Raw genomic sequence first — 27,418 nt, forward strand, 5'->3', positions numbered from 1 at the left:
AAACAGCATCTCCGAGGTAGCGATGAAGTTGAGATTTTCCTGCATGACCATTTCACGGTGTACCGTGAATATCAGGAATCCGGTAAAGCATGAAATCTCTGACATTGCTGCAGTCAAAGATCCTACAAGAATGGGACCAACTATGGCTGAAGAGACTTGTTCAATGTGATAGAAGCACAACCCTTCCGCAAACTGCTGCAGATTTCGATGCTGGGCCATCAACAAGTGTCAGCGTATGTACCATTCAATGAAACATCATCGATATGGGCTTTTGGTGGCGTCAACACTGAAATTGGACTGTTGATGGCTGGAAACATGTTGCCTAGTTGGACGAGTCTTATTTGAAATTGTATTAAGCAGATGGACGTGTATGGTATGGAGACAACCTCATGAATCCACAGACCCTGCATATCAGCAAGGGACTGTTCAAGCTGATTGAGGCTCTGTAATGGTGTGGGACGTGTGCAGCTGGAATGCTATGGGACCCCTAATATGTCTAGCTACAACTCTTGACGGGGGACACGTACATAAGCATCCTGTCAGATCACCTGCATCCATTCATGTCCACTGTGCATTCTGACGGACTTGGCCAATTCCAGCAGGACAATGTGACACCTCACACATCCAGAATTACTACAGATTGGCTCCAGAACACTCTTCTGACTTTAACCACTTCCACTGGCCACGAATCTTCCCAGATATGAACATTATTGGGTATATCTGGAATGCATTACAACGCGCTGTTCAGAAGAGATCTCCACCACCTCACACTCGTACAGATTTATGGACCGCCCTGCAGTCAGTTCCCTCCAGCACTACTTCAGACATTGGTCGAGTCCATGCCACGTCATGTTGCGACACTTCTGCATTCTCGTGAGGACCCTCCATGATATTAGGCAGGTGTACAATTTTTTTTGACTCTTCACAGTATATTGTTAACTGCCATACAACCACAGTGGAATACACAGTGACAGCGCTGTTGAAGATTTTCATCATCGAGGGCCTGCCACAGACATAAGCAATAGACAAAGGTCCACAGTTTCCATTGGAGCCCATGTGAATTTCTGCGCTGGAGTGATGCACACCTGTTCACCTACTTTACATCCCCTTACATCCACAAAAAGCACCCTGACATTTTTATAAATTCATATCTGAGCTCTTGCATGGACATCCACCCCATTCTCTCTTGCATTTACTCCTTCTTGCACACAAAGCCCCCCCCCCCCAATTCTTCCTCCCCCTCTCCAAAGTTACAGCCTGGGATGCAGGTGTGGGGACCCAGAGGTTTGGCCGACAAGATTGATTGTCCCCACTCCCCATCCACCAGTCATCAGCAATGAGGATGATGGGTTTTATCCTTGATACCAGAGACCAGACTATCACCTGACAACAAAACCAGTTCTAGTTACTCTTCTGCACCCCCCTGTCTGTTTCTCCGCAGTCCTCCCACTGCATCCCATTTTCCCATCCTTCAGTGGAAGAAGAGCTCATCCTTGACCCCACTCCTCCATCCTTCTCCAACTGACCCCCACTAAAGCAACTGTTAGTTATTCCAGGCTACCACAATCACAAGGGAAGAATCCAACCTCACCAATGGCTTCCGCACCCCGGAGCAGACTAAGGCTTCTGATCAAGTTACCACAGCTGGGAACATTCCCAGCGGGTGCACCAGCAGAGCAGCAGCCATTCTAGAGCACAGATGTCGTCACGACATCACCTCCAGTGTCCACTGCTTCACCCATGTTTCCACCACTGCCCACTTGGCTCAACCAACACCGGACTAGCCGCTTTCAGCTTTATGTCCAAGTGCCCACAGACCAGGGAGTCCTGGAACCAGAGCATCATGGGAGGCTGCAGAAGACATGGAGGTCATACACGTTATTCCCCACATGGCGCAGGGCCAGGCATACCAGGGTCTCCCCCCCCCCCCCCAACACTACCACCCAGGAGTGCAAGGGTGTGGTAAATCTACAGTTACACTACCTTAAGCCACCCGCCTTGTTCCAGACCCACCAGCCACACATGCAACTCACTGCATCAGCACACTACAGTTGTTCCTCAATGTACCAAGGTAAGGCTCGTTAGCTGCGGATGCAGGAATCGGCACCAGAGACTCCACCATCGACCTCCAGCACATGTCTATAAAACCAGATGTGTGAGCCGACTCAAAACTATTGCCAGCAACTTCAGTGCTGCCTGCACAGGTCTATATATAGGTCAATCTCAACCACACGGGCTTCAGTCTACTCTGTGCTGTGAACCATTACTTACTGTGCAGCCCTCAAGATCTGAACATTGTTATGCTATGGACCTAGTATAGCCTCTGGGCAGTTTCATGATTGTGCAGCGTGTCATCACATGTTGTAATCTACCAAAAAGATAACATAAAATACTGTTTGTTTGTGTTGTATGCCACAACAGAGAGCATAAACAAAAGTGTGAGCATTTTGTGGTCAGGGTATTATTCGTAAGTAGGGATTTTTGTAAGTGGAACAGAGGACTTTTTTTTTAATAGCATGCAATATCTCTTAAAATAATGTTTGTAAAGGTAAGCACTGAAATATTTTACACAAATTAAAGTAAAATGTGCTAAAAAGGGGAGGTCAAGACTGAGACTAAAGTATAGTTTCAACTCTGTTACATCATATCTTTACCATAGGGTAAAATTATCCAGTGCTAATACAATGTGCATCCTTTTCTAAGGAACTTCATTACTACCTTTGCAAAAACTTACTGGTAACATTAACAAGCACTATATTACTATAATTTTCTTTCGATAAACTCCTAAATATCATGAAAAGATACAACATTGCATTTAAAACCATCATAGTCATAACTGCCATCTGCTTCACATCTGCTGTGCAGCAAGCTACGTTAATTTAAGTATTAACTGGTTTTTTCTTACCTGTCACTTCTTTTTCCGTGTGTTTTTGCTTTTAGGAAGCTTTAATTTTTGAGTACTAATAATAGTGTTCCATAGATTTCGTGTTTGTTTTGAATACAGTCAGAGAGAGTCCCTTTAGTCAGCTGTAGTGCCAGTAGTGCTAGTGTTTGTTTTGAACACAGTCCAGGGCAGGTAGTGCTTATTTTCATTGTTTTCAACAAGAAGTGTCTAGTAACCACAGTTTAGTCAGCTATCAGCCACCTTTAGTGAATTAGCAGTCTAGTTAAAAGTTGATTAACTCTCTACAGTAAATTGTTGATTTCTTTGGATGTATGGGATGTGTGACAGCTGTGTACGGACGCAGGAGGAGCTGGCCACTGTTTGCGAACAACTGAACGTGCTGATGGCCGCGGTCAGCCGTCTTCAGGCTGCTGCCTCGGAGTGTAGTGGCAGAAGGGAGTCTGGTGTGTTGCATGGTACACCCCAGGTGTTACATGCTTCACCCACGGTCCCTGCTGTCAAGACACCTTCGCGGGTACTAGGCACGATTGGGCCACCCTCTCCCCATGGGGAGTGGTGGGTTCAGCAGTGTTTGGGTCGCACAAGGCAGAGGGTCAATGTGGAGGCTGGCCATGTGGCATCGACCGCTCTGCCTGTGAGTGGACATGTGACCACTCCTTCAGCAAGGTCCGAGCAGGCACATGGGGGGAGGGGTTTATTAGTGATTGGGAGCTCCAATGTTAGGCGGGCGATGGAGCCCCTTAGGCAAATAGCGGAAAGGTCGGCGAAGAAGGCCAGTGTTCACTCTGTCTGTTTGCCGGGGGGTCTCATTCGAGATGTCGTAGAGGCCCTGCTGGCAGCGATAGAGAGCACTGCGTGCACCTGACTGCAAATTGTTGCTCATGTCGGCACCAATGACTCCTGCCGTCTGGGTTCAGAGGTCATCCTCAGTTCATAAAGGTGGTTGGTGGAGTTGGTGAAGGCAGAAAGCCTCGCTCGCGGGGTGGAATCTGAGCTAACTATTTGTAGTATCGTTCCCAGAACCGATCGCGGTCCTATGGTTTGAAGGCAAGTGGAAGGCTGAAACCAGAGGCTCAGACGATTCTGCGGAGATCTGGGGTGCAAATTTCTCAACCTCCGCTATTTGCATAGCGGAAATGTAGGGTCCCCCTGAATAGGTCAGGCGTCCACTACACGCAGGAAGCGACTACAAGGGTAGCGGAGTACGTGTGGAGTGCACATGTGGGTTTTTTAGGTTAGAGAATTCCCTCCCTAGGCCTGACAAGACGCCTCCTGAGACGCGACAAGGTAGTAGTAGGCAAAACGCAACAGGGAATGAATATATTAATGTGGTAATAGAAAACTGCAGGAGAGTCTGTAGAAAGGTCCCAGAACTGCTCTCATTAATAAACGGTCACAATGCTTCACTAGGGACGGAAAATTGGCTGAAACCAGATGTAAACAGTAATCAAATTCTGAACTCAGATTGGAATGTATACCGCAGAGACAGGCTGGACAGTGAAGGGGGAGACATGTTTATAGCGATAAAAAGTGCAATAGTATCGAAGGAAATTGACGGAGATCCGAAATGTGAAATAATTTGGGTGAAGGTCACAGTTAAAGCAGGCTCAAACATGGTAATTGGATGTCTCTATAGGCCCCTGGTTCAGCAGCTGCTGTGGCAGAGCACCTGAAGGAAAATTTGGAAAATATTTCGAGTAGATTTCCCAACCATGTTATAGTTCTGGGTGGAGATTTTAATTTGCCAGATACAGACTGGGAGACTCAAGCATTTATAGCAGGTGGCAGGGGCAAAGACTCCAATAAAAATTTTTAAGTGCATTATCTGAAAACTATCTTGAGCAGTTAAACAGAGATCCAACTCGTGGCAATAACATATCAGACCTTCTGGTGACAAACAGACCCGAACTATTTGAAACAGTTAATGCAGAACAGGGAATCAGCGATCATAAAGCGGTTACTACACTGATGATTTCAGCCATAAATAGAAATATTAAAAAACATAGGAAGATTTTTCTGTTTAGCAAAAGTGACAAAAAGCAGATTTCAGAGTACTTGACGGCTCAACACAAAAGTTTTGTCTCAAGTACAGATAGTGTTGAGGATCAGTGGACAAAGTTCAAAACCATCGTACAATATGCATTAGATGAGTTAGAAAACTGCTGCGAAAGCAAAGGGAACTTGACAGCAAGCACAAACATAGCCAAAGCCTTGCAGACAAACAAAAATTATGCAAAGCAAAGTGTAGTGTGAGGAGGGCTATGCGAGAGGTGTTCAACGAATTCAAAAGTAAAGTTCTATGTACTGACTTGGCAGAAAATCCTAAAAAATTTTGGTCTTATGTCAAAGCGGCAGGTGGATCAAAACAAAATGTCCAGACACTCTGTGACCAAAATGGTACTGAAACAGAGGATGACAGACTAAAGGTCGAAATACTAAATGTCTTTTTCCAAATCTGTTTCACAGAGGAAGACTGCACTGTTGTTCCTTCTCTAGATTGTCGCACAAATGACAAAATGGTAGATATCGAAATAGATGACAGAGGGATAGAAAAACAATTAAAATCGCTCAAAAGAGGGAAGGCCGCTGGACCTGATGGGATACCAGTTCGATGTTACACAGAGTACGTGAAGGAACTTGCCCTCCTCCTTGCAGAGGTGTACCGTAGGTGTCTACAAGAACATAGCATTCCAAAGGATTGGAAAAGGGCACAGGTCATCCCCGTTTTCAAGAAGGGACGTTGAACAGATGTGCAGAACTATAGACCTGTATCTCTAACGTCGATCAGTTGTAGAATTTTGGAACACATATTATGTTCGAGTATAATGACTTTTCTGGAGACTAGAAATCTACTCGTATGAATCAGCATGGGTTTCGAAAATGACGATGTTGTGAAACCCAGCTCGCACTGTTTGTCCACGAGACACAGAGGGCCATAGACACGGGTTCCCAGGTAGATGCCATGTTTCTTGACTTCCACAAGGCATTTGATACAGTTCCCCACAGTCATTTAATGAACAAAGTAAGAGTATATGGACTATCAGACCAATTGTGTGATTGGATTGAAGACTTCCAGGATAACAGAACGCAGCATGTCATTCTCAATGGAGAGAAGTCTTCCGAAGTAGGAGTGATTTCAGGTGTGCCACAGGGGAGTGTAGTAGGACCGTTGCTATTCACAATATACATAAATGACCTTGTGGATAACATCGGAAGTTCCCTGAGGCTTTTTGCGGATGATGCTGTAATATATCGAGAGGTTGTAACAATGGAAAATTGTACTGAAATGCAGGAGGATCTGCAACGAATTGACGCATGGTGCAGGGAATGGCAATTGAATCTCAATGTAGACAAGTATAAAGTGTTGTGAATACATAGAAAGAAAGATCCTTTATCATTTAGATACAATAACAGCAGGTCAGCAACTGGAAGCAGTTAATTCCATAAATTACCTGGGAGTAGGCATTAGGAGTGATTTAAAATGGAATGATCATACAAAGTCAATCATCGGTAAAGTATTTGCCAGACTGAGATTCATTGGAAGAATCCTAAGGAAATGCAATCCGAAAACAAAGGAAGTAGGTTACAGTACACTTGTTCACCCACTGCTTGAATACTGCTCACCGGTGTGGGATCCATACCAGATAGGGTTGACAGAAGAAAGAGAGAGAAGATCCAACGAAGAGAAGCGCGCTTCGTTACAGGATCATTTAATAATTGCGATAGCGTTACGGGGATGATAGATAAACTCCAGTGGAAGGCTCTGCAGGAAAGATGCTAAGTAGCTCGGTACGGGCTTTTGTTGAAGTTTCAAGAACATACCTTCACCAAGGAGTCAAGCAGTACATTGCTCCCTCCTACGTATTTCTCGCGAAGAGACCATGAGGATAAAATCAGAAAGATTAAGAGCCCACAAAGAGGCATACCGACAACCTTCCTTTCCACGAACAATACGAGTCTGGAATAGAAGGGAGAACTGATAGAGGTACTCAAAGTACCCTCCGTCAGACACCATCAGGTGGCTTGCGGAGTATGGATGTAGATGTAGATGTATATGTAGAATATCTTTGAACACAAAGTTCAGATTATCAACAATACAATAAAATTCTAGTACACTTGCCCTCAATGAATTACAGGATAGTGCCTGCCAAGAATATTAAACACACTATATGTTCCGGTTGTCAGGTGTTATTTCCAATTCAGTATGGATTTAAGCTAGCACCTGCCTGCCTAGTGTCAGTGAAATCCGGTCAGCAAATCATCTCTTGAGCAACATAATGCCTTCAGTCATCCACTATTTCTTTTTTCATAGTCAGTACTCAAACCAAAACAGTCATTCTGGAACTTTAGTTTTCTGTACCTTGTTTTGGTATTTGTTATCTCTGCATAACTTCCACCGTGCCTGGTGCCAATCTTTATTTCCACACTGTGTAACTTATTTTTCAGCACTATCTTCTAATTCAAACACCAAGGTGAAAACTGTTTTATATTCTCTATTATCGTCTTCATTTAATTTGTTATCCCAGGCAAAATATATCCCACTTTGGAAAAGGAAGCAATATTAGGGTTTAACATCCCATCAACATTGAGGAGATGGAGGTGATGGAGAACAAGTAGGAATGTTTCAAGGATGGACAAGGAAATCAGTCATGTCTTTTCAAAGGAATAATCCCAGCATTTGACTGGAGTAACTTAGAGAAATCACAGAAAACCTAAATTTGGATGGCCAGATGTAGATTTGAATCGTCATCCTTCAAAATTTGAGTCCAGTGTGCTAACCTCTCTTTGGACTCTTGGTGAAAACTGATAATATTTTCACCCATTTCAAAATTGGTTGTTTTTCAGAGGATACAACAAATGTAACTGCACCACTGAATATGTTACTTGTTGAAAACTCTTTAAATATTTATTAAGTATACGGTGTGTGTAAATCAAATGGGACAGGCAGTACAGCTGCTAGAAAAGTGATGGGTGGGCACAGAAAATTAAGAGCAACAGAACTGTCTCATCATCATTATCATCTGGAGGGATCATGCAGTTTGTTCCATTCAAATTGGAATTCCAAGGTCATCTTTTATCTCTTCAATAGACTGCTTTTTATTTTTTTTAATATTAAAGAAAGAAGGAATGTCCATAAACTGGCTCAATTTTAGATGATAAGGGAACAACTCAGAACACTACTGGTAAATAGTGGTGCTTCAACCAGTAGTTTCCACATTCCTGAACTGGTGATCATAGTTCATAGAAATGCCTCCTTTGTTTTACACTTTTGGTATTATTTAAAAGACAAAACTTTTACGTTTAGAATCATTATAGAATCATTAGACTGAAAGAAAATGATACCAGTCTTGAAATTTGTTTGCACTGGAGTGAAGGAATACAGGAAGAGGGGGTTTGAGGAGACGAGAGGGAAGAAGGGATGGGGGATGGGACACACACACACACACACACACACACACACACACACACGCACACGTACACACACAGAGAGAGAGAGAGAGAGAGAGAGAGAGAGAGAGAGAGAGAGAGAGAGAGAGAGAGAGAGCATTCTTAAACAAACCCTAGCTATTATCCCAATAAATGTAATTCTTCATGAAGAAACAGTCCTCAGTTGGGATGCTAATTATGTGTCGTCTTAGCTAAGCTATGATCAACAACTCAGGGCTGCTAACTTTGTTCATGTAATGCAACTCTTCTAAAACACACAAATAAAAACTGAAGTATGCAGTCTGTATTGCCCATATCCTATCACTCAATTTTTTTATGGAAAAATCTTTGTAATTTTATAAAAAGCTTAAAAATAATAATTAAAAAAGAACTGTGCAAAAACGAGAAGCAGACAGTGAATATTTGACAAACATTATTTAACAAACATACCTTAGCTGTCTTAATGCTGGTGTGTCAGGATAACCTTGTCTCGGTGTAAAACGTTCATATGGAGAGGTTATAGTCTCCATGGGACCACGGGAAGGAGGCTTTGGACCCTCAGATTTTTCTGGTGTTGTGATTTTCCTCTAACAAAACATTAAAATAAATTATAATGAAAGCCAAGTATAAAAAAGAAGAGAGAGAAAAGTATTAAGGGAACTGTAATTCATGTTAAGCCATTTCAATGACGAATTCCTACAGCCTACAACCAACTGACTGGGTAGCAATGAAAATGTCACAATACATTTTTAATCTGTAACACTTGTACCTTCAGGATAAAATGCTGTCTCAGAGTTTGTCATACCAGTCAGTAAATCAAACAATAGAAAGTCCAGGGTGGAATAACAACAATATGAAAAAAATAGATAGCTACTCACTACACAGAGGAGGCACTGAGTTACAGACAGACACAGCAAAAAACACTGCTAAACTTTTAGCTTTCAAACAAAACAATCCTCCTCCAGAAGCAGAAAAACACACACACACACACACACACACACACACACACACACACACACAAGAACTTTTCTGTCCAAAAGCTATAAGTTTAACAGACTTTCCTCTGTGTGGTGAGTAACAACCTATCCCTTTCATTTCATAGCAATCACTACTGAATATAGCAAAAATTCTAGAAATTAACAATGAAAATAACACAAACACATACAGTTCCTTCCAGCTTTTTGTATTAAATTGAAATTCAATGCTCATACTATTTTGTGCAGTTCTCATTTCAATGCAAAAATTTCCATACTATTTCTAGCAATAACATTTAAATATGACATACCGTTTGTGCTTGCAATGCAGCCTTTTCCCTTTCTTCTCTTTCTCTTTCAGCTTGTTTTCGAAGACGCTCTTCTCTTTTACGAGCTAATTTAGAATCAGGAACTGGCTTAAATGTGAGATCGGTTCTTGCACAGGAATTGAAATCGCCTCTGTTCCAGTGCCGCAGAAAACTGCAACAATAGCAGGAATATGAAAATCCTTATGATTGTCCAAAGACAATAAAAAGGAATGTCCTGTCTCTCTCTCTCTCTCTCTCTCACACACACACACACACACACACACACACACACACACATACACATACACACACAGGCTCTGATTCTTTTTTGTTTTCTTCACACACGCACCCCCTGCCCCCACCCCATTTTCAGTCCATTTCAGAAAAATCATTGCAAAAATGAAAAATTAAAATGAATAGCAAATTATATATATTAATCCTTCAAGACTGCGTTTACTTTTTCGTGTCATTGGGCAGTTCTAACACTTTTCAAAAGTTTACAGTTACAGTACCATCTTCTTACTGTACATCAATACAGTTTTATCTCCAATGCATAACAATCCGAGATTAGAATATAGGATCTAACGCAGAAAATTTATTTGGCAAAATTGGTAAAATTATGAAGAGGAAGACCAACCAGTACTTACCTTCAGAAAGTCCAATTCACAGTATTGCCAACAAAAACTTAAAATAAATAAATATCCCTTGCTTTTTAAATTATAATTTCCTTCTTCAGGGAGAAAAAGAGAGGGTATTTGGGAAAGAGTATAAAGAGGGAACCCACCTGTTGAGAAAAGGAAACATTCAAACATGAAAGAAAGGGTGTCAGAGAGATTAGTAGACCAAATGCATATTAACAGCCAAATAGCACCAGATGCACAAAATACTGCAATTTCTCTCTGAATCACTATACCACTTCAGCTCCTGACACAGGTGATCTATAAAAGCATCTGCTTACAATTTCTGACCCATCGCTGATATTTAACTTTACTGAAATTAATTAACGTTTGGAATACTGTGATAACCTCAGAACACATTTATTATAGAATTCTTTACTGCAATAAATATGCTACAACCACTGGCCTTTATCCTATCTTTACGATAAATATTCCAAGTTGAATGTAAGATTTCATTGCTATTCACTTCTGGTTTCAACCAACTTTCTGTTCCTATTACTACCTTGGCATTACAACCTTCACTAATCAATACTAATTTGAGGATCTAACCATGGATGCTCCTGCAATTTATAAATATCAAATGAACCTTTTATATTTTTAATCTGTGGGGAAAAGCATTTTCTGAGAATAATGTGGCAGACGTATCTTCAGTTTCAGAAGGCAAATTATCTCTGATCCCAAGGTGGGTTCCTCCAACCTAAAAAAATCCAACATGCATGCCACATGTACTCCACCACCCTAGTGGTCACATCCTGCGGGTAGTGCATGCCTGACCTATTAAGAAAAACCTTACAACTCCCCACTCAAAAACAGAGATCAAGAAATTCGCATCCAATACCATCACAGAGAGAATCGTCTGAGTTTCTGGTTTAAACCATCCACTCTGCTTCACACAAGAGGACCATTCTCAACCCCGGATATTGTAGCATTGTAACCTATCAATATTGTCAGTACTGGTGCCTGGAAGACTCCTACAGGCACCGCAAGAAGCCCTTTGAACACTCCTACCAATGGGAAACCAACAGGCCACTGGCAATGGAGACCGCCAAGATGGATTTACAAGTGGCGCACACCTGGGCACCAAACTTCTAGTCAAGATTACTTCCGTGTCACTAGTCGGTGCCGAACATTGCACTGAGTTGTTGACAGCTAGCTCTACTGGCAAACATTCGGTGTACACAGATGCAAACCAGTGTCAACTCTGCTTATAGCTAACCATGTCTGCCACAAATTGTCAACAGTGTAGCAGTTCTTTTCCAATAGTTGAGGATAAATTACATTTATTCCAAGTGCACTTGTGTCACCTATACTATTACTTGACGGTCCAAATTCTTTACAGGAACAGATCCTCTGGCTGCCTTCCACTCATTTACCATTAGCAGTGAGGAAGTAACAATTGGCTCCTTGGAACGTAACGGTTACCAACTCGCATGACAACACATACAATGCTAAAAATAATGAGCTTAGCCTGCATCCCACGTACCTCTTCACCTGGGAACTGAGAAGGGCCTCAAAACTCAATTAGCAGGCATTATTCATGCTGACATGAGCCACAATTTGCAGCCAGTTGGACCCGGGACACTCGAGAACCACTGGGAGAGCCTCCTCCACATCTCAGATGAGAACCCCCGGCAAGCATACAAAGTGTACATTGGCATTCTTTCCCGACCTGTCTTCTATTTCCCTGTGGGACTCCATTACCCATCCAATGTTGGAGCTCCCTATGATTAGCATATCCACCCTCTGCACTTGGCCAGACTAGGTACGATCTGCTACATTCGGCACAGATGAGACAAGACTTCAAGAGAACTCTTCACACTTCACATCCAGTTGGCGTCAACACTCTCCCATGAATTGTGGGAGTGAACAGATGTAGTTTGCTGGTCTCAAGCCAACAGAGCACGACAATTGGCCACTTGCAGACAAACCGCGAAGTACAAATGCCTTACCACTAAACCACTGCAAGAAAGACCTCTAAGAACTGTAATCAATTGCACAAAGAAAATAACTGACAGTGCTAACTTACCTGTGCTACAATAGGGGCTAAATTTTGCACTGACACCAACTACCCTATCTACAGTGGAACTTATCAGCACAGTGGAAGAGGTGCCCATCAGAATTCAATTAATTATCAGGAACACCTGCCGGCAGCAAGAAGTCGAGTTGCCAAAATATCTTGCCTTCTGAATGATGTCGCCTAGCTTAATACTCAAGAAGTATTTTTAAAAAAACTGCAAGCTAACAATGTCAAAACCATATTTAAAGAGGAGTTCTGTAATCCTGGGCTTGAACAGGAGGTAAATAAACTCATGATAGATCTAGTGAATGGCCATGAGAACTTCAAGAAATACCTGCACATAATGGGACTACAGAAAGAAGTCACTAAGTGCAAATTATATAGTACAAGAGATGAAACCACATCACTTTTAATCTTTTAGTGTGAAGCATTGTACCAAAAGAGGCAAAATATTTGGGCCATTAATTCCAAAGAAACTGTGGCTAACAGAGACCCAGTAAATGGACTCCTACTACTCTTTTGGGGTACTGGTTGGCTTTACTAGAATGAAAGGGAAAGATACTGTACATTTGAGTTAGTTTAGGTGAGGGAAACGAGGGACTAAGAGTATTGCAGTTTTGTCTCCCTGGTTAAATCAAATCTCATCAAAAAGTCCCTTATACACTATTGAGCCACAGAAAACTTGCAGCTCTTACACAAAATAGAAATCAAACACCAGATAAAGGGTTTGCAAGTATTGCACCTTTATTCTGCTCATGCCTACATGCATTAACATGAATTAATTGATGAGTTGGCCAATGCAGCAAAGAAATCACATCTATTCCTATTCAACAGCTTGCAGTGGAAAAAGAAGACAAGAAAGAAACACACTTAAAAATAACATAATACACTTATATAAGTCTCACTGCCATTCTTAAAGAGAGAGAGAACAGAAAACTACTTAGCTAATTATCGTCACAGATTCTTACAAGCGAGATCAAAATAAAAGTTTTTAACAGCTAAAACCTTAAACGGATAAAAGATGGTATGATGAAAACTGTGTCATTTCTACTTTGATCTCCATAATTAAGAACAGGTTGGATCTGCTTGAAGTGAAGAATAACATTCATAAATAAAACTGGATATAAGCAGTATCACAAAAGACGATACACACAAGGTGCCACAGTGAATGCAAAGCTAAACCATAAACTTATTAACACTTTTTTCACAACACTCTTAGCACAAAACAAACAAAGTCTTATATCACCTAAAAGGAGAATGGATATCACATACCACCGTACATATTAAGATCAAAGGGACAACAGCGAGAGAGAAGGCTCACTTACGTGCAGACACATTATTTTATCGTTACTCACATGGCACTCTGGCTACGATGACATTCTGTATCTTCTATCTTTGGTTCTGGGCTTGGGCCTCTGGGAACATGATTTGGGCTCGGAATCTCATCCTCTTCTGGCTGCTGTGATGCCGTAATCTGAGCATCCATGTCGCTCAATGTTTCAGATTTCAAATCATCTGGTAAACCTACAATATGTCGAGGGGTGTGATGGTGTGATCCTGCATACAAAAAATTATGTCAGTTTTATTAAACAATTGTTAAGAGAAAGTTATTTCCCACCATGAATCATGCATTTATATTTGGACACTGGAATATTAATTTTGTTTGTTAATTGTATCCAGAATCTGCCATTCAAATTACTCAGAATTTATATAACTTCTGAAACACAACTGGAAGCTCAAGAATTCAAACCAAAGCTTTAAAAAGGGTTGAAAGCATTTAAATTCTCATCCTTGATTTACAAACTTTATTACATCATTTGATGATTGTCAACAACTGAATAAATTAAATGCCAATAAATCAGAATGTCAACTAATAAGAAGGAAGACAATTAAGGAGGAGCAACTCATGCACATTCCTGCCACATAAATTGTAGTAACATTTCACTTGCCTGAATGGAGGCATGCTAACACCAAAGCAATGCAAAACAACGTACATACATACATACATACATACATACATACATACAAACAAAGAGCTGTGTTTGGGTTACACCAAGCAAAGACTCAGAGGTATACCATTTGAATGCAAATATTTATAAATCACAGTAAATACACAAGTATCTCTGGATGTCTATTCATAACTTAGCTCCCAAGCAACCTTTTCCCTTTTAATTGCCAACTGATTCTTACTAGATGAAGAATCTAAATCCTGCTCAAATAATATATTGTCAAACATCTTTGCAGAGCCCAACCTTTGAGCCTCCATCATGTGACTTAAGGGTAACATTTTACATTCACTGTGAGGCTTCTTACCTGGCAACCCTGACTCCGCAGCTGGCAGCATTAACCACACTAGTTCCACAAGCAATCCAAAGGAAGAAGAAAAAAATTTAAGTTACATGAGACAAGGACTCATGGGAATGCTGTTTTAAAGCAACTAAGCAACAAATGGTGGGCTAAATATGTCTCAGTTTCAGTGCTTCTCCTGAATCAATAATATTGCAATAATAAACTCTGTCTGTCATGCATTTAAGAGCAATTATTTAAGTATATGCATATTTATTACTAATTCAAAAATGTACAGCATACTATCATATGTCAGTAACTGTCATCCATACTAACACAAAAAAATTGAAGCAAATGATCACTAAGTTTCAAAAGAAAATTAACTTCTGTAATATGAAAGCAGTTAATATACTAAATCAATTTCTATTACAATGACAAGTGACATGTCTTTCTCTCGTGTCATTGAACACAGAACATGGTGAAATATCTGATACATTCTCACAATGTTACAAATCCTCAATCTGAAACAGTGCTGTTTCTTGATTTTAGGAAAACATAAAAAATACATCAGCTTATGCATGGAGTAATGTGAATACAGAGCTGCAGGAATACTCTTTATTGCCCACCGCTTATTCATATGAAGTGAAACAAGATATAGACGTAGTGTCTGAATGTTAATAAATGGGGATTTCATCTGTAATACAAAACTTGCCATGTTGCACACTGCTCTTGCAGGCAAAGTTCCTAGCAAGACACGTTTATTTACACAAGCACATGGCTATTTAAAACTGCTAAAAAGACAACAGTCTCTTCAGAATGTGATTTATGTAACTATATTTCCTTTTTAATACTTATGTTGCATGCAACATGACAAAACATATTACCTAAAACTGTTCAGTCGTTTAACATTTCATTTTTGAAGTTTTGTCATATTCCTCTAAACTCCTACAGCATTGGCAGTTCCCAAGAAATGCACTGAGTGACGTTTCTTTTTATACACATGCTCAATACCAAACAGAAGGCTTTTAGAAGTAAATTTGAGACAAATTTGTGTCAAATTCTTTGTAAACAAAACATTAAGACAAACTGCACTTTACAATATTACTTGTTACTTTGGATTTCAGTTTCACACATAAACTGTTGATCAGTCAGAGCCCGTACATTAAGTGTTGTTATTTTATTCAGTAATATATGCGATTTTAATCTTGTCATGTTCCACCAGACCAAAGGCATTATTTGTACAGATTTAATTATACATATGATATTTGTCCTTATCAGTACAAGGCTTAGGACATGCATTATACATAAGACATGCAAGAGACCAATTTGGCATAACAGATTTTTGATGATTCTGCAGTCAATAATTGCATCTAGGTAAATGGTAATACTCTAAGATTAAAATTGTACTGCAGTATAAAAAATGGGCCAAAAATTGATACTTGCAGACGGTACTGACTGAGCAAGAAAGCTAATACAATGGTATGACAATTTACAGCTTTGACAAAACAAGGTCTTCTGAAGCGGTACAGCAGCTCAGAGACGCAGTAACGTGCAAGGAGTGTATTTCCTTATTTATAATGATTAGTGCTTGCCCTCCGCCATATCTCTGGTAATACGCCGGCCACTTCTGCTTCCAGCACAATGCCCACAACCAGCGGATAGAGTGCCACAGGCACTCCTCTGTTGGAGACTGTCATATGCTGAGCACCACTAGTACACCACGTTTATGGAAACATTATTGCAGACAAACCATAAATGCATGCTGACATACCAATCTCTGGCAGCCAATACCGGGTCACCAGCCTAGCTCTCAAGCATCACATGCACTGCTGACAGTGATGCTGCCATCACAGCGGCTGCATCGCATCTGGTGTCCTTCCGCCCGCTGCATATAAAGATGCCACTCGACCGCATGTAAGCAGCAGTACAAATCGCTTTCAGAGCCGTCGAACGGCCAAACTGACCTTCCTCAGCTCGGTATCTTGGCAGCCATTGCAGTTACTGTCACGACCCACACCACGGTGAACTAGCATCGTGACCTACATTACGACATTGTCACGACCCACGTTTTAATAGACTTTCGGCTATGTCATGTTCATCTCATATCGGAAGGACCCCTTTCACTTGTATAATTCAAAAGCTACATTATAGTGAACTTTGTTCCTTCCATGCACTGTTAATAAAGTGTTACAATACGCAACTTGGGCACTCATCATTTACTGCAAGCAGCCTAACACTCGAAACACTAAAGTTGGCGAGAAGGATCAAGTTACCTGATCGCAGCATCTAATATCATCCGCCACCCAGCTGCTGCTCTCCTCCTGCCATGCCCAATGGTGTTCCAGACATTACAGCCATGGCATGTCCTCCACCATCCTCCTCTGGCAGTGAGCCCAACACTACTTCCAACACGAGCCTTTGCGATAAGTTGCAGCTCTGGCCACAGCCTCCCTCATGAGGGTGTCACACATCATGTTCCCTCCAGCCATGCCTGAAACTGCCCCTGTACTATGCTCCCTCACTAAGAAGATGCAGCCATTGCCGCCCTCTCTCGTGAGGGTGGTGCAACACTTCGTGCCTCCTCTCATCTAGGTGACTTTCGACTATGTGCCAGTGTCTTCACTTCCTCTGCTGCTCCACTCTCTCCTTCCGTGCTTCTATGCGTACCACCACATCCAGCAACATCCTACATACCGCTCCAGTCCTCCCTACCAGCCCTCTTCTCCCATGCTCCTACGCACACCACACAGCCTCAGGTCCCAGATTTTGGGGACAAGGTCACAGGTGCCACAAGGTCCTCAAACCCTCAGACATTCCATATCACTGGGGGAGCAACAGCTTCCCTGTGGACACCTGACACCATCACTCTTACTCATCTGTTCCACCATCTCCCACCAATAGGAAGGGATGCAGAATCTGTAGCCTATGTCAAGATGGCTTCACTGTATTTTTCCTTCAAGGGGAAAGGATGCCACGTCTGGCTATATGCTGGTAACTTCTACTTCTGCCACAACACCCAAACCCAGTGGTTAGTTTGCTCCAGTACCGCAGGCACTACTCCATTGGGAACAGTCACATACTGAGCATCACTAGTACACTGCACATTATAGAAACATTACTACAGACGAACTATAAACACCTGCTGACATGTTAACCTCTAGCAGGCATCAGCAGGGATGCCCGACTCACTCTAAAGCAGCTTGTGCATCGGCAACAATGGCATTGCCATCGCAGAGACTATACGGCATCTGCTGTCATGTGCTTGCCGAGTCCCGCATGACGTCCTTCTGCCTGCTGCCTACAAAGATGCTGCTCAACTGCAAGCTGGCAGCAGTACACCAGGTCCCACTTCTCCTTAAGCTCAGACCTTAAGACCTACCTCACAGCCCATCATTTGGAGCTCACACCACCTCCAACATGCCGACCCAACAGTTACCAGTTTTGGAGCCTTCATCTGTCCAATGCTGGCCTTCTCTGGACTCTGTATCTCAGTGGCCATGACAGTTATCATCAAGACCCATGTCGCAATGGACTAGTGTCACGACATGGCTTGTCATCTGTGTAGGATTCATGTATGTTTCATTTTATCTGTTATTACTCTTGTGTTATAATTTCATGTATTGATTCGTTCCATGATCATGGAGACTTGCTCCTCAATTTAGTCCTGTGGAACATGACATATAAAATTTTTAAAAAATTCAAATATTTAAAAAAATCACAGTCGTGACCAAAGTCATGACAGACTCTTGGCTACGATGTTCATACCAGAATCAGGAAGACCCCTTCCAGTCATCAATCAGAAGCTACATTATGTTAAACTTTGTTCTTTCTGTACTGTGTTAATGACGTGTCACTATATGCAACTTGGGAACTCATCAATTACTGCATGCAGACACTAAATCCACTGACACAACAGTATCCACAGAGCACTGAAGTCTCAATAATTAATCGGTGCTGGCCTGTATCATGTTCTGTCCTTACTAAAGCCTTGTCTTTATTGTTCTATTTACTATCATTTGTTACTTGACATTTATATCACTTTTGCAACAAGCACAACCTTGGCTTGGCCCTCTGGTCTGCTTATAACTATTTTATCTACTTTGTTCTTGGATCATTTTACTATCTCTTTCATTACTGTTTCCCTTTTCATGCTGTAACTATTTTCCTTCCACTGTCTCTATGTGTATGACCTACCATTACTATAAGTTCTCCCCATTTCAGCTGTCTTTAATCTTGCCTGACTATTCCATTCCTTTCTCTCAGGATACTTAGTTCTTCAAATGTGCAATGTGTTTCCAGAATCTGAGACAAGGCAAAATTTACTGTTGTATCTACTTACAAAATTAAAGAAAGCATCATTTCAACTACAAAATGATTACTTTTTCATGTTCATTTGGAGATAACCCAAAATTATACATTACATATGTGCCACTATTCAAATGGAAGAACCTGACATAAAATCTCCATACAAAAATGGAAGAAAATATGAGCAAAGAACAGCAACAGTTTTTTGTTTTTAATAATAATAATCCAATAGATGTTATCTGGATTTTCTTTCAAAGCCTGAGCCATAAAAAGTAGAACTAAAACTTACAAAACTTTCATTATAGGCACAGTCCAATCATACTAACCCGTTTGTTGCAATGGGGAATGAGATGAAGGGCGAATCATGCCAAACGTTAGAGATCCCTGCTGAACCGGTTGTGACTGTTGTTGCATACTGGCTGCAGCCTGGGCATGAGCTCTGTCAAATAATTGAGAAACAATATTAGCCAAAATATACAACATTTATACTAATTTCATTAAAAAGTTACATTAAAAAAAAGAGCAATTTGCAGTGGAAAACAGGGAAACACCAATACAAGTAATTACCACTAGCCTGACACTCATTCTCTATTGTTCTTTTATTACACGAACACTGATTTCAGAATTTGCTTGCTGTGGTTGCTGTTTAACAAAGATACTCATACAGCTGCTGTTGTCCAGATCTACAAACTTTAATCCAATTCCTTTCGTTGTACATAAGTGTGCCTCAGTGCCAAAACGTCAAACCACATTTGATAGAATTAATTATTCCTGATGAGGTCCCATTATTTACAGTAAAACACCTAAGAGGGTGTACTGAAAAGTAATGCTTCTGAAATTTTCACGTGAAAACTCTTAAAGCTTTTTAAATGAAACAAACTTTAAAACATGCTACATGCTTTATTGCTCATGTCTCCATATTTATTTCTCAACAAAAACATGTGGCAAAAAAAAAAAAAAAAAAAAAGAAAAAAAGAAAAAAAGAAAAATTCTCCCAACGAGAGACCAGTTTGTTGATACCATCACTACAGAATGTTTGATTTTGTTGATTGTGCCACAATCTCACCTCTCCTTGCATTACTTCATCACTATTAAAGTGAAGTTCTTCAAGGAGTTCTTTAAATTTTGAAAACAGATGAAACTCAGATGGGACCAAGTCAGGACTGTATGGAGATTGATCAATTACAGTGAATCTATGGTGTCAGATTGTTACAGATATCACAGGGCTCATATTTTCATGTTGAAGGAGACAGTGCTCCACATGTGGACAAACTCTTCAAATTCATACTTTCAGTTTTCTGAGGGCCTCTCTTGCACTGATATAGTTACATTACAATTCACCACATTACACACTACAATTCAGAGCCCTCTAGTGGCAGAGGGCATGCAACTTGCATCAACATAGCAAGAAATTTGACCGAGTAATAATAATGCATGACATTAATACTTCAACCAATACTGAGTACAGAATAAAAAAATTCATAGGCATTACTTTTCAGCATGCCCTCATACATTTTGTGTGGTATTTTAGGACTTTCACTACAGCAGATCATGAAGAACAGATACATGTGGTGTTTCTGTTTTTGCCAGAAATTTTTGCAGCTGAGACTAGCGAACCTGACAAGGCATGTAAGGAAAACAGTCTAAGAAAAGCACAAGTGTGAGAGAAATCAAAAGTTTTTCATAGCAGCATCCCTGTATAAAATCTTTTAAATGTTCAGACCATGTAAAATTGGAGTTAAAACTCAAGCTTTTGACAATTAACACCATGTACACTGTGCGCGGATGATTTTCTGCTGGGAGCAAGGTCCGCCTCCTTTATAGCACTGGAGGCAGTCTCTGTTCCCCTTTCACTCCTCAATGGTGACCCAGTGGTGCAGGGGACATACTGACACATTAATAATCTCCTGCACCTGCAGATGTGAATCCAGCCCTTCAGATGATGTCACCACCAACAGAAGTTAGAATTCAAAGTTATGTCACTGAAGCATTCACAAGACTGAACACCACTATATAGGAGGCAGACAGCGGACAGTCATTTCCTGGCAAAGAACATGGAGTTAAGCTCCTAAAGCTCAAGTTTTAACTCTGATCTGACCTGATCTGAACACTGAGGAAGATTTTATACATGAGTGTTTTTCACATTTCAAATGGGGGAGAGGGTGGATTTTTTAAAAATCAACCTTAACCTAAACAACCTGCAGCATCATGAAACATGTTAAGAATCCAAAATCCTGTCCCATAGTTCACTGTTAGATGATTAAAAAGATTTTAGAGATGATTTCTGTGTTGCGGAGCACATGCAAGGACACTTTATTGCAGGAACTGAATATGAAACAGCTTTTCATGAAATTTGTGCTGCTGTCACAGAAGGCATAACTGTGTGTAAAAAAAAAAAAAAAACTGAAATATCAGTTGCAAAATAGCTTAGACTTTTTTCTGGAAAGCAACAATAATGCTAGTAAAAATCATTTCTGAGACACAAGAATATATGCCGACTGAGACAACACATGAAGACAATGCTCATGTGTTTCACTGATGTGAAAGGGAGTATTTTCCATCTGGACAAACTATTAATCTGGAAGTATACTTGAGTGTTTTGGAAACATATGATGAAAATGTATGACAGAAATTACTAGGCTTAAGGGCAACTGAGAAACTGTTGCTGCTTCAAAACAATACCTGGCACTTATTGCTTAGCAAAACCAAAAGCTTTTGCCATGAAACACAATTAACAGTATATAGATACTGAACTTAATTTAGGAAATTCTAATTTTGGGTCCTATGATGGCAGTAGTCAAAATTTGTTAAACAAAATGAGGTAATAAATAAAAGAAACATTAAGTGATCGAAATGACATTATTCATAAAATAAAGAAATACAAAAAGGGAAACCATGATAGCCGTTCCTCACCCACCCATTCACCAAATCTTGTCCCGCTTAACATTTCCTCACAATCTCACATATGAAGGAACTATTACATCATCATTTTGATTATCTAGATGAAGTTTGGGGGGGGGGGGGGGGGAGAGCATAAAAACACTGCAAGCTATCAGTAAAATCCCAGTTGAACCCTTCAAAAAATGTTTCTGGTAGTGGGAAGGCTGTTAGAAAAAATTCATTGTGTCAAATAGGCATTATTTTGATTTGGGAATTTTTTGGTCCCCTCTTGTATAATCTACATACATCGCAGGCCTTGGTATGGCACATCAAAATTAGTAACTGCAGAATTTAACAGTGTTTATAGTGCTCAATTACTAAGATTAGGAATATAATGCCAATTTACACATATGATAACCTGCCCAGATTGCCAAGCATATAACATGCTACTTCTGGGATTTGAGCCTGCCTCAGGTTGAATCGCTTTGCAAATTAACGCTGAGGGCTGGATATGGTTTAAAGGTGGTTTCCCACTTCCAGATAGGTGAATACCAGGTTGATACCCATGTCCTGCCACTAATACATGCTGCACAAACATTTAGAAAACATTCTCACACATGAACATGAGATTTACTCAAGACGCCAAGATGCAGACATAGGATACATGGATTCTGTCTGGGAGGGCAGGTGTGGGGGTGTGTGTGTGTGTGTGTGGGGGGGGGGGGGGGAGTGGTGATGTCAGGAGGGTCATCTGGCAACCAACTGTCAGTAACATTGCCAAAATCCATATAAGAACACTGACACTGCAGAGAAATGGGAAAAGGCGAGGAAGAGGAGGAGGTGGTGGAAAAAATAGTACATGACATATTTTCTGATATTTCAGCCTACATCAATAGTTTTGAAATGGAGTGTGCCAACAGTCTCTCCTTCTCCTGCAGTTGTGTCAGTTCTTTGGCAACAAACACCAGTGATCTCAGAAATCAGAATGAAAGATTCACCAGACGTCATATAACTGCTTGGCTAGTTTCCCAGAAAACCATCTACTGCTTCTTGATGAATTATTATTATTATTATTATTATTATTATTATTATTAATTTCCAAGGCATAGTTATGCTACACACATAACCAATAATTAAGCTTTCAGAATGACACAACCTATAAAATATTGATTCAACTGGTCAAGACTGACCGAAGTAGAATAATACATCTACAGGTTCAGTGATCAAATCACTCATAACAGTCGCATCATTCTGCACAGTTTTATCAAAAATCAACTATTGATATTTTTTGAAATAACGCAGGGTGTACAGTTGACCTTTTTCATTGCAGGTAAGTTTCACTCAAGGTGGGAAACCATCTCTATAGCTTATATGCTCATGGGGATATTATGTATCATCATACCATAAGCATATGTCGCATTACTTTCTGATCTCAGTTGGTTGAATGACTAAAATCTGAAACTACAATGGTTAGTTGCCCCTTTGAATTTATTAAGACAGTAATTGTACTACATTGCTTCCATGATACAACTTTTACTGGGATGGAGCAGTAGTTAAATAAGAAAATTGTGTTAAATTATACACCTCTTTCCTTTCCAGTTGTGATCCACTGAAATTATGTTACAATTACGTTACTGTGATTTTATCTAGCAAGGAAGGGGAAAGACGTATCGTTTACAGCAGAAACACAAAAGTCACTCAAAAATTATGTTGGACTTCTAGAAAATTCCAGAAAAATATATAGAATACAACACAGGTGAAAAATATCCAAAGGTCAACATAACAAGCACTTACCTCAGTGCTTCCAAGGAAGATGTAGGGCCAGCAGTTGGTGGAACTCCTCCCAGTGCAACATGGTGATGAGCAAGAGATGGTGGTAGTATAGGTTGAACTACTAGTCCAGGCTGCCCAGTATGATGATGAGAGGAGGTTCCAGAACTTGATTTTGAATGGTGAGAGTTCTGATGATGTTGGTGACTTGAACTCCTCCCTGTTGCTGGACCAGTTTGGCTCAACGGAAGAGGAACATTCATTACAGATGGAACAGTAGCAGATCCAACCGGAGAAGATCTATCACTGGAAGTTGTCTGGTGGTGATGCTGATGATGACTATGTGAATGATGATGTGAATGGTAATGGTTGTTCTGATTGGAGGAAGGATGTGATATTGATGTAGAGGAGGATACGGATGATGAAAGAGTTGCTGATATGTGACATGTTGGACTAGATGTTCCAGAAGAACTCTGCTTGCTACTAACACTGATTCTGTGTACAGAGGCAGTACTAGAGGAAGTTGCTGAATGAGAGATTGCAACAGAATGACTGCCACTTTGGATACTTTGATGACTAGTTGTTTTTTCTGAAGACAACTGTTGATGTGATGAATGATGGGAGGAGTGGTGGGAGGAATGGTGGGAGGAATGGTGGGAAGAATGGTGGTGGTGAGAGGAAGATTGTTCTTGCGAGTGATGACGTTCCTCCGCTTCATCCACAGGTGTGGTAGCAGTTTCCTGTCGTGTTATGCTAGTAGCATGTGTAGAATGATGCACAGAATGTGTTTCACTATTCCTTACTTCAACTTTTGTACTTTCATGAGAAGAACGATGTAAAGATGGTGGGGTAGGGTGATGAGGTGGTGGCTGAGGAAGAGGTGGTCCATATGGATAAGGAAGTGGATAACCATAAGCTGCATATGGATGAGGATGATGGTAAGTGCTGTGATGTGCAGCTGCAGCTTGTGCTGCAACTTGTGCAGCAAACAGTGGATGGTGATGCATAAGTGAATGTGGATGATGGTGAAGTCCAGGAGGTGCAGCAAAGGGCGAAGGATGGGGATGTGGAGTAGGATGTGGGTGTCCAGGTGAGGAGCTGCTTAAAGGTGAAAGCTGCCGTCCACTCTGAGCAGCCAGACTTGATGTCGGTGTGAGTCTCGGTGACGGTTGTGAAGGAGGCTGTGAACCCGGAGGCGTTCGCGATGTTGCTCTGGGTAAGGCCAGAGGGGGTGTACATGGAGTTGTCCGAGGGCTACTGGTCACTCCAGGTTGCTGTGTTACTGATCCGTGTGGTGTTCCTCCTCCTTGTTGATTTGATAATGACTGCTGCACATTTCCTGCCAAATGAATTTTTGGGGGTGGCGTCTTAGGCATCACACTGCTAAGGCTGTGAGGCCCTACAACAACAGAGCTCGGATAGCTCTCTGGTTCTCTCTTAATATTCTCAATTGAGGGTCCCAGAAATGGAGGTGCTGGCCCACTCGGCGAAGGTGGTCTCTGTGTATCTGAGCAGGTGTTTGCACCATTACTACCACTAGAGAGTGACTGTGAGGAAGACAATGCGGAACCAGTAAGGCTGGGAACCTTAACTTCTTTCAGAGACTGCAGAGGATCTGACAACATACGATCAGATGGTGTTATAACTTCTTGTTTAATTTTTAAGTTTTGTGGTTCATTCTGTTGTGGATTGTTTGATCCCCCATTTGTGCACGGTGGAACTATGTGCAACAAGCCCACTGCAGATTTCTCTGGTGGCAGATTAGCCGATCTGTGGTGATGACTGAGGTGGTGGTGATGAAGCTGGAGCTGTTGCTGTTGTTGGTGGTATGACGAGTTTGACATATAATTGCAGTTTTGCTGAGATATACTGGTTTGACTTTGTTGTTGGAGTTGCAGCACCTGGGAAGGATGTTGCAGTACTGTCGGCTGCTGACCAGAAATCTGTCCTGAAGACTGTAGCTTTGCGTCTCGGTTTTCATCACTGAAACTAACTGGTCTGTCTGAACCACCTGAAACTTGCACTTCAGATGTCTGCCTAATAACTGCAGTGTTAGAAGACAGATGATGATGATGTCCAACTATTTTTAAAAGAGGTGAATCAGAACAGTGCGATATACTGCCTGAGCTACCAGACGTTACTTGAGGTGCCTGCACAATATTTGACGAAAGTATGGGAGACAGAGGATCTCGAGCAGGTGATGACTGAACATTGGTTGACAGTTCCAATGCATGAGTTTGTCGATCTTCTCTCAGAAATGCTGGTTCGATTTTAATACATCTTGATAGTGGCAAGTGTGATGGCACACTACTGCTCCCAACCAGAGGTCCAATTTGATTATTAAGGTCAACTCCTACCAACGGAGAATTTCCAAGCATCTGCGATGGATTTGGAGAACGTGAGGTTTCTAGTTCCTCTTTTACAATGACACCCATATTGGACAAATTCATCTGCATATTTGATACTGCATCACTACTATTTTCAGATTCTTCTTTAATTACAACTTTCATCATTGCAGACATATTTAGAACTTCATCATTCATCTTGACTGCTTCCTTTTCTCGCTCCCTTCTATCAAGTGCGTCCTGCTGAAATTCTCGTTTTATGACCAATCGTGGTGGCTCTTCATCCATTAACTTATGTAATTTACTATCTGACAAACTTTTTTCAGTGCTTGATGTGCTTTCATCGTCAAGAGCACTGTAAGGTATCCGATGACTTGCCTTTGTATTTTCCTTAACAACACTATGTTTCATATCACATACAATACCATGAATTTCTTCTTGGGAGGCTGACTTGTTGCTTCTAGTATCATCAAGTGCACTTAAATTTGGAACTGGTACCTTCAAACCTACTACCGATATGCATGACACTGAATTTGAACTCACGTTTGGCAAGTTATTGTGAGCTGTCAACCCAGCTTCATTTATTAGAGGTTTATTACTGCTTGCATTAGCATTGTTAACAATGACAACAGAGCCTGCCACCTGTCCTGGTGAACAATGTCCAGGATTAGCTGCAATATTAGTTACTACTGAGCAGTCTATTTTATCTGAGCTTGTGCTCAATGATGGAGACTCTGATACTTTCGGGCTGTGTGCACCTGACAGAGGACGTATTACGTCTGTTATTCCTTTTACATTTCCAGTGGACATAATTGTAACACTTCCTGTAATGGCTTCTGCAGCTTCACTTTCTTGTTCATTGTTTTCTCCATCATCTACTAGTGATCCACTATCTGTTGTCAAGCTCTCTGCAGGACTCTGAAATATAAGAATACAGTAACAATTAAACATGGCATGAAAGGTTATGATATGCTGCACTGTAGATAGTTTATGGCTCTAGTGATTAACAATGCTTAAAGTATTAATGAAGAAAAGCTCTTCAGCTTATAAAGTCATCAGCAAGAGAAAATGGACGCAAGGAGAAAGTAGAATTATTGATACTGTGAGCTTTCACCTCATAAGGTGAGTGAATGATCCTAAACTTGTGTCACCCTAACATTATCATTAACACAAATACCATAAACATTTCGAGAAATGAAACCTCTTTGGAATATAAGCTCCATTAAAATATGTTGTCACAGATAGGCACAACAAAGAAACTGCTAAACAAGTAAGCTTTCGGTCAAAAGATATTCCAGAATTTGACAACATACACACACACACATTCATGCAAATGCAACTCGTACACACATGACCACTGTCTCTCTGGCTGTTGAGGCCAGACTGCACTGTGTATGAGTTGCATTTGTGTGAATGTGTGTGAGTATGTTGCCTAATACAGGAGAAAACCTTTTCGCCAAATGCTAACTTGTTTAGCAGCCTTCTTGTTGTGCCTGTCCGAGACTCAATACCTTCACTATATGG

The 27,418-nt window shown here is 40.9% G+C and overlaps 1 protein-coding gene across 1 annotated transcript in view; it reads right to left on the minus strand.

The window, feature by feature from the left end:
* LOC126184794 (arginine-glutamic acid dipeptide repeats protein-like) overlaps positions 1 to 27,418 on the minus strand; it is a 186,906-nt gene that overhangs the window by 53,140 nt on the left and 106,348 nt on the right. Inside the window, exons 12-17 of the mRNA XM_049927373.1 lie at positions 23,574 to 26,812; positions 19,226 to 19,338; positions 14,622 to 14,660; positions 13,664 to 13,865; positions 9,618 to 9,786; positions 8,783 to 8,919 (exon numbers count right to left, since the gene is read on the minus strand). Of these exons, the coding sequence (XP_049783330.1) occupies positions 8,783 to 8,919; positions 9,618 to 9,786; positions 13,664 to 13,865; positions 14,622 to 14,660; positions 19,226 to 19,338; positions 23,574 to 26,812 (3,899 nt within the window). The remainder of the gene's footprint in view (positions 1 to 8,782; positions 8,920 to 9,617; positions 9,787 to 13,663; positions 13,866 to 14,621; positions 14,661 to 19,225; positions 19,339 to 23,573; positions 26,813 to 27,418) is intronic.

Source organism: Schistocerca cancellata, chromosome 4 (assembly GCF_023864275.1).
Source record: "Schistocerca cancellata isolate TAMUIC-IGC-003103 chromosome 4, iqSchCanc2.1, whole genome shotgun sequence".
NCBI lineage: Eukaryota > Metazoa > Arthropoda > Insecta > Orthoptera > Acrididae > Schistocerca > Schistocerca cancellata.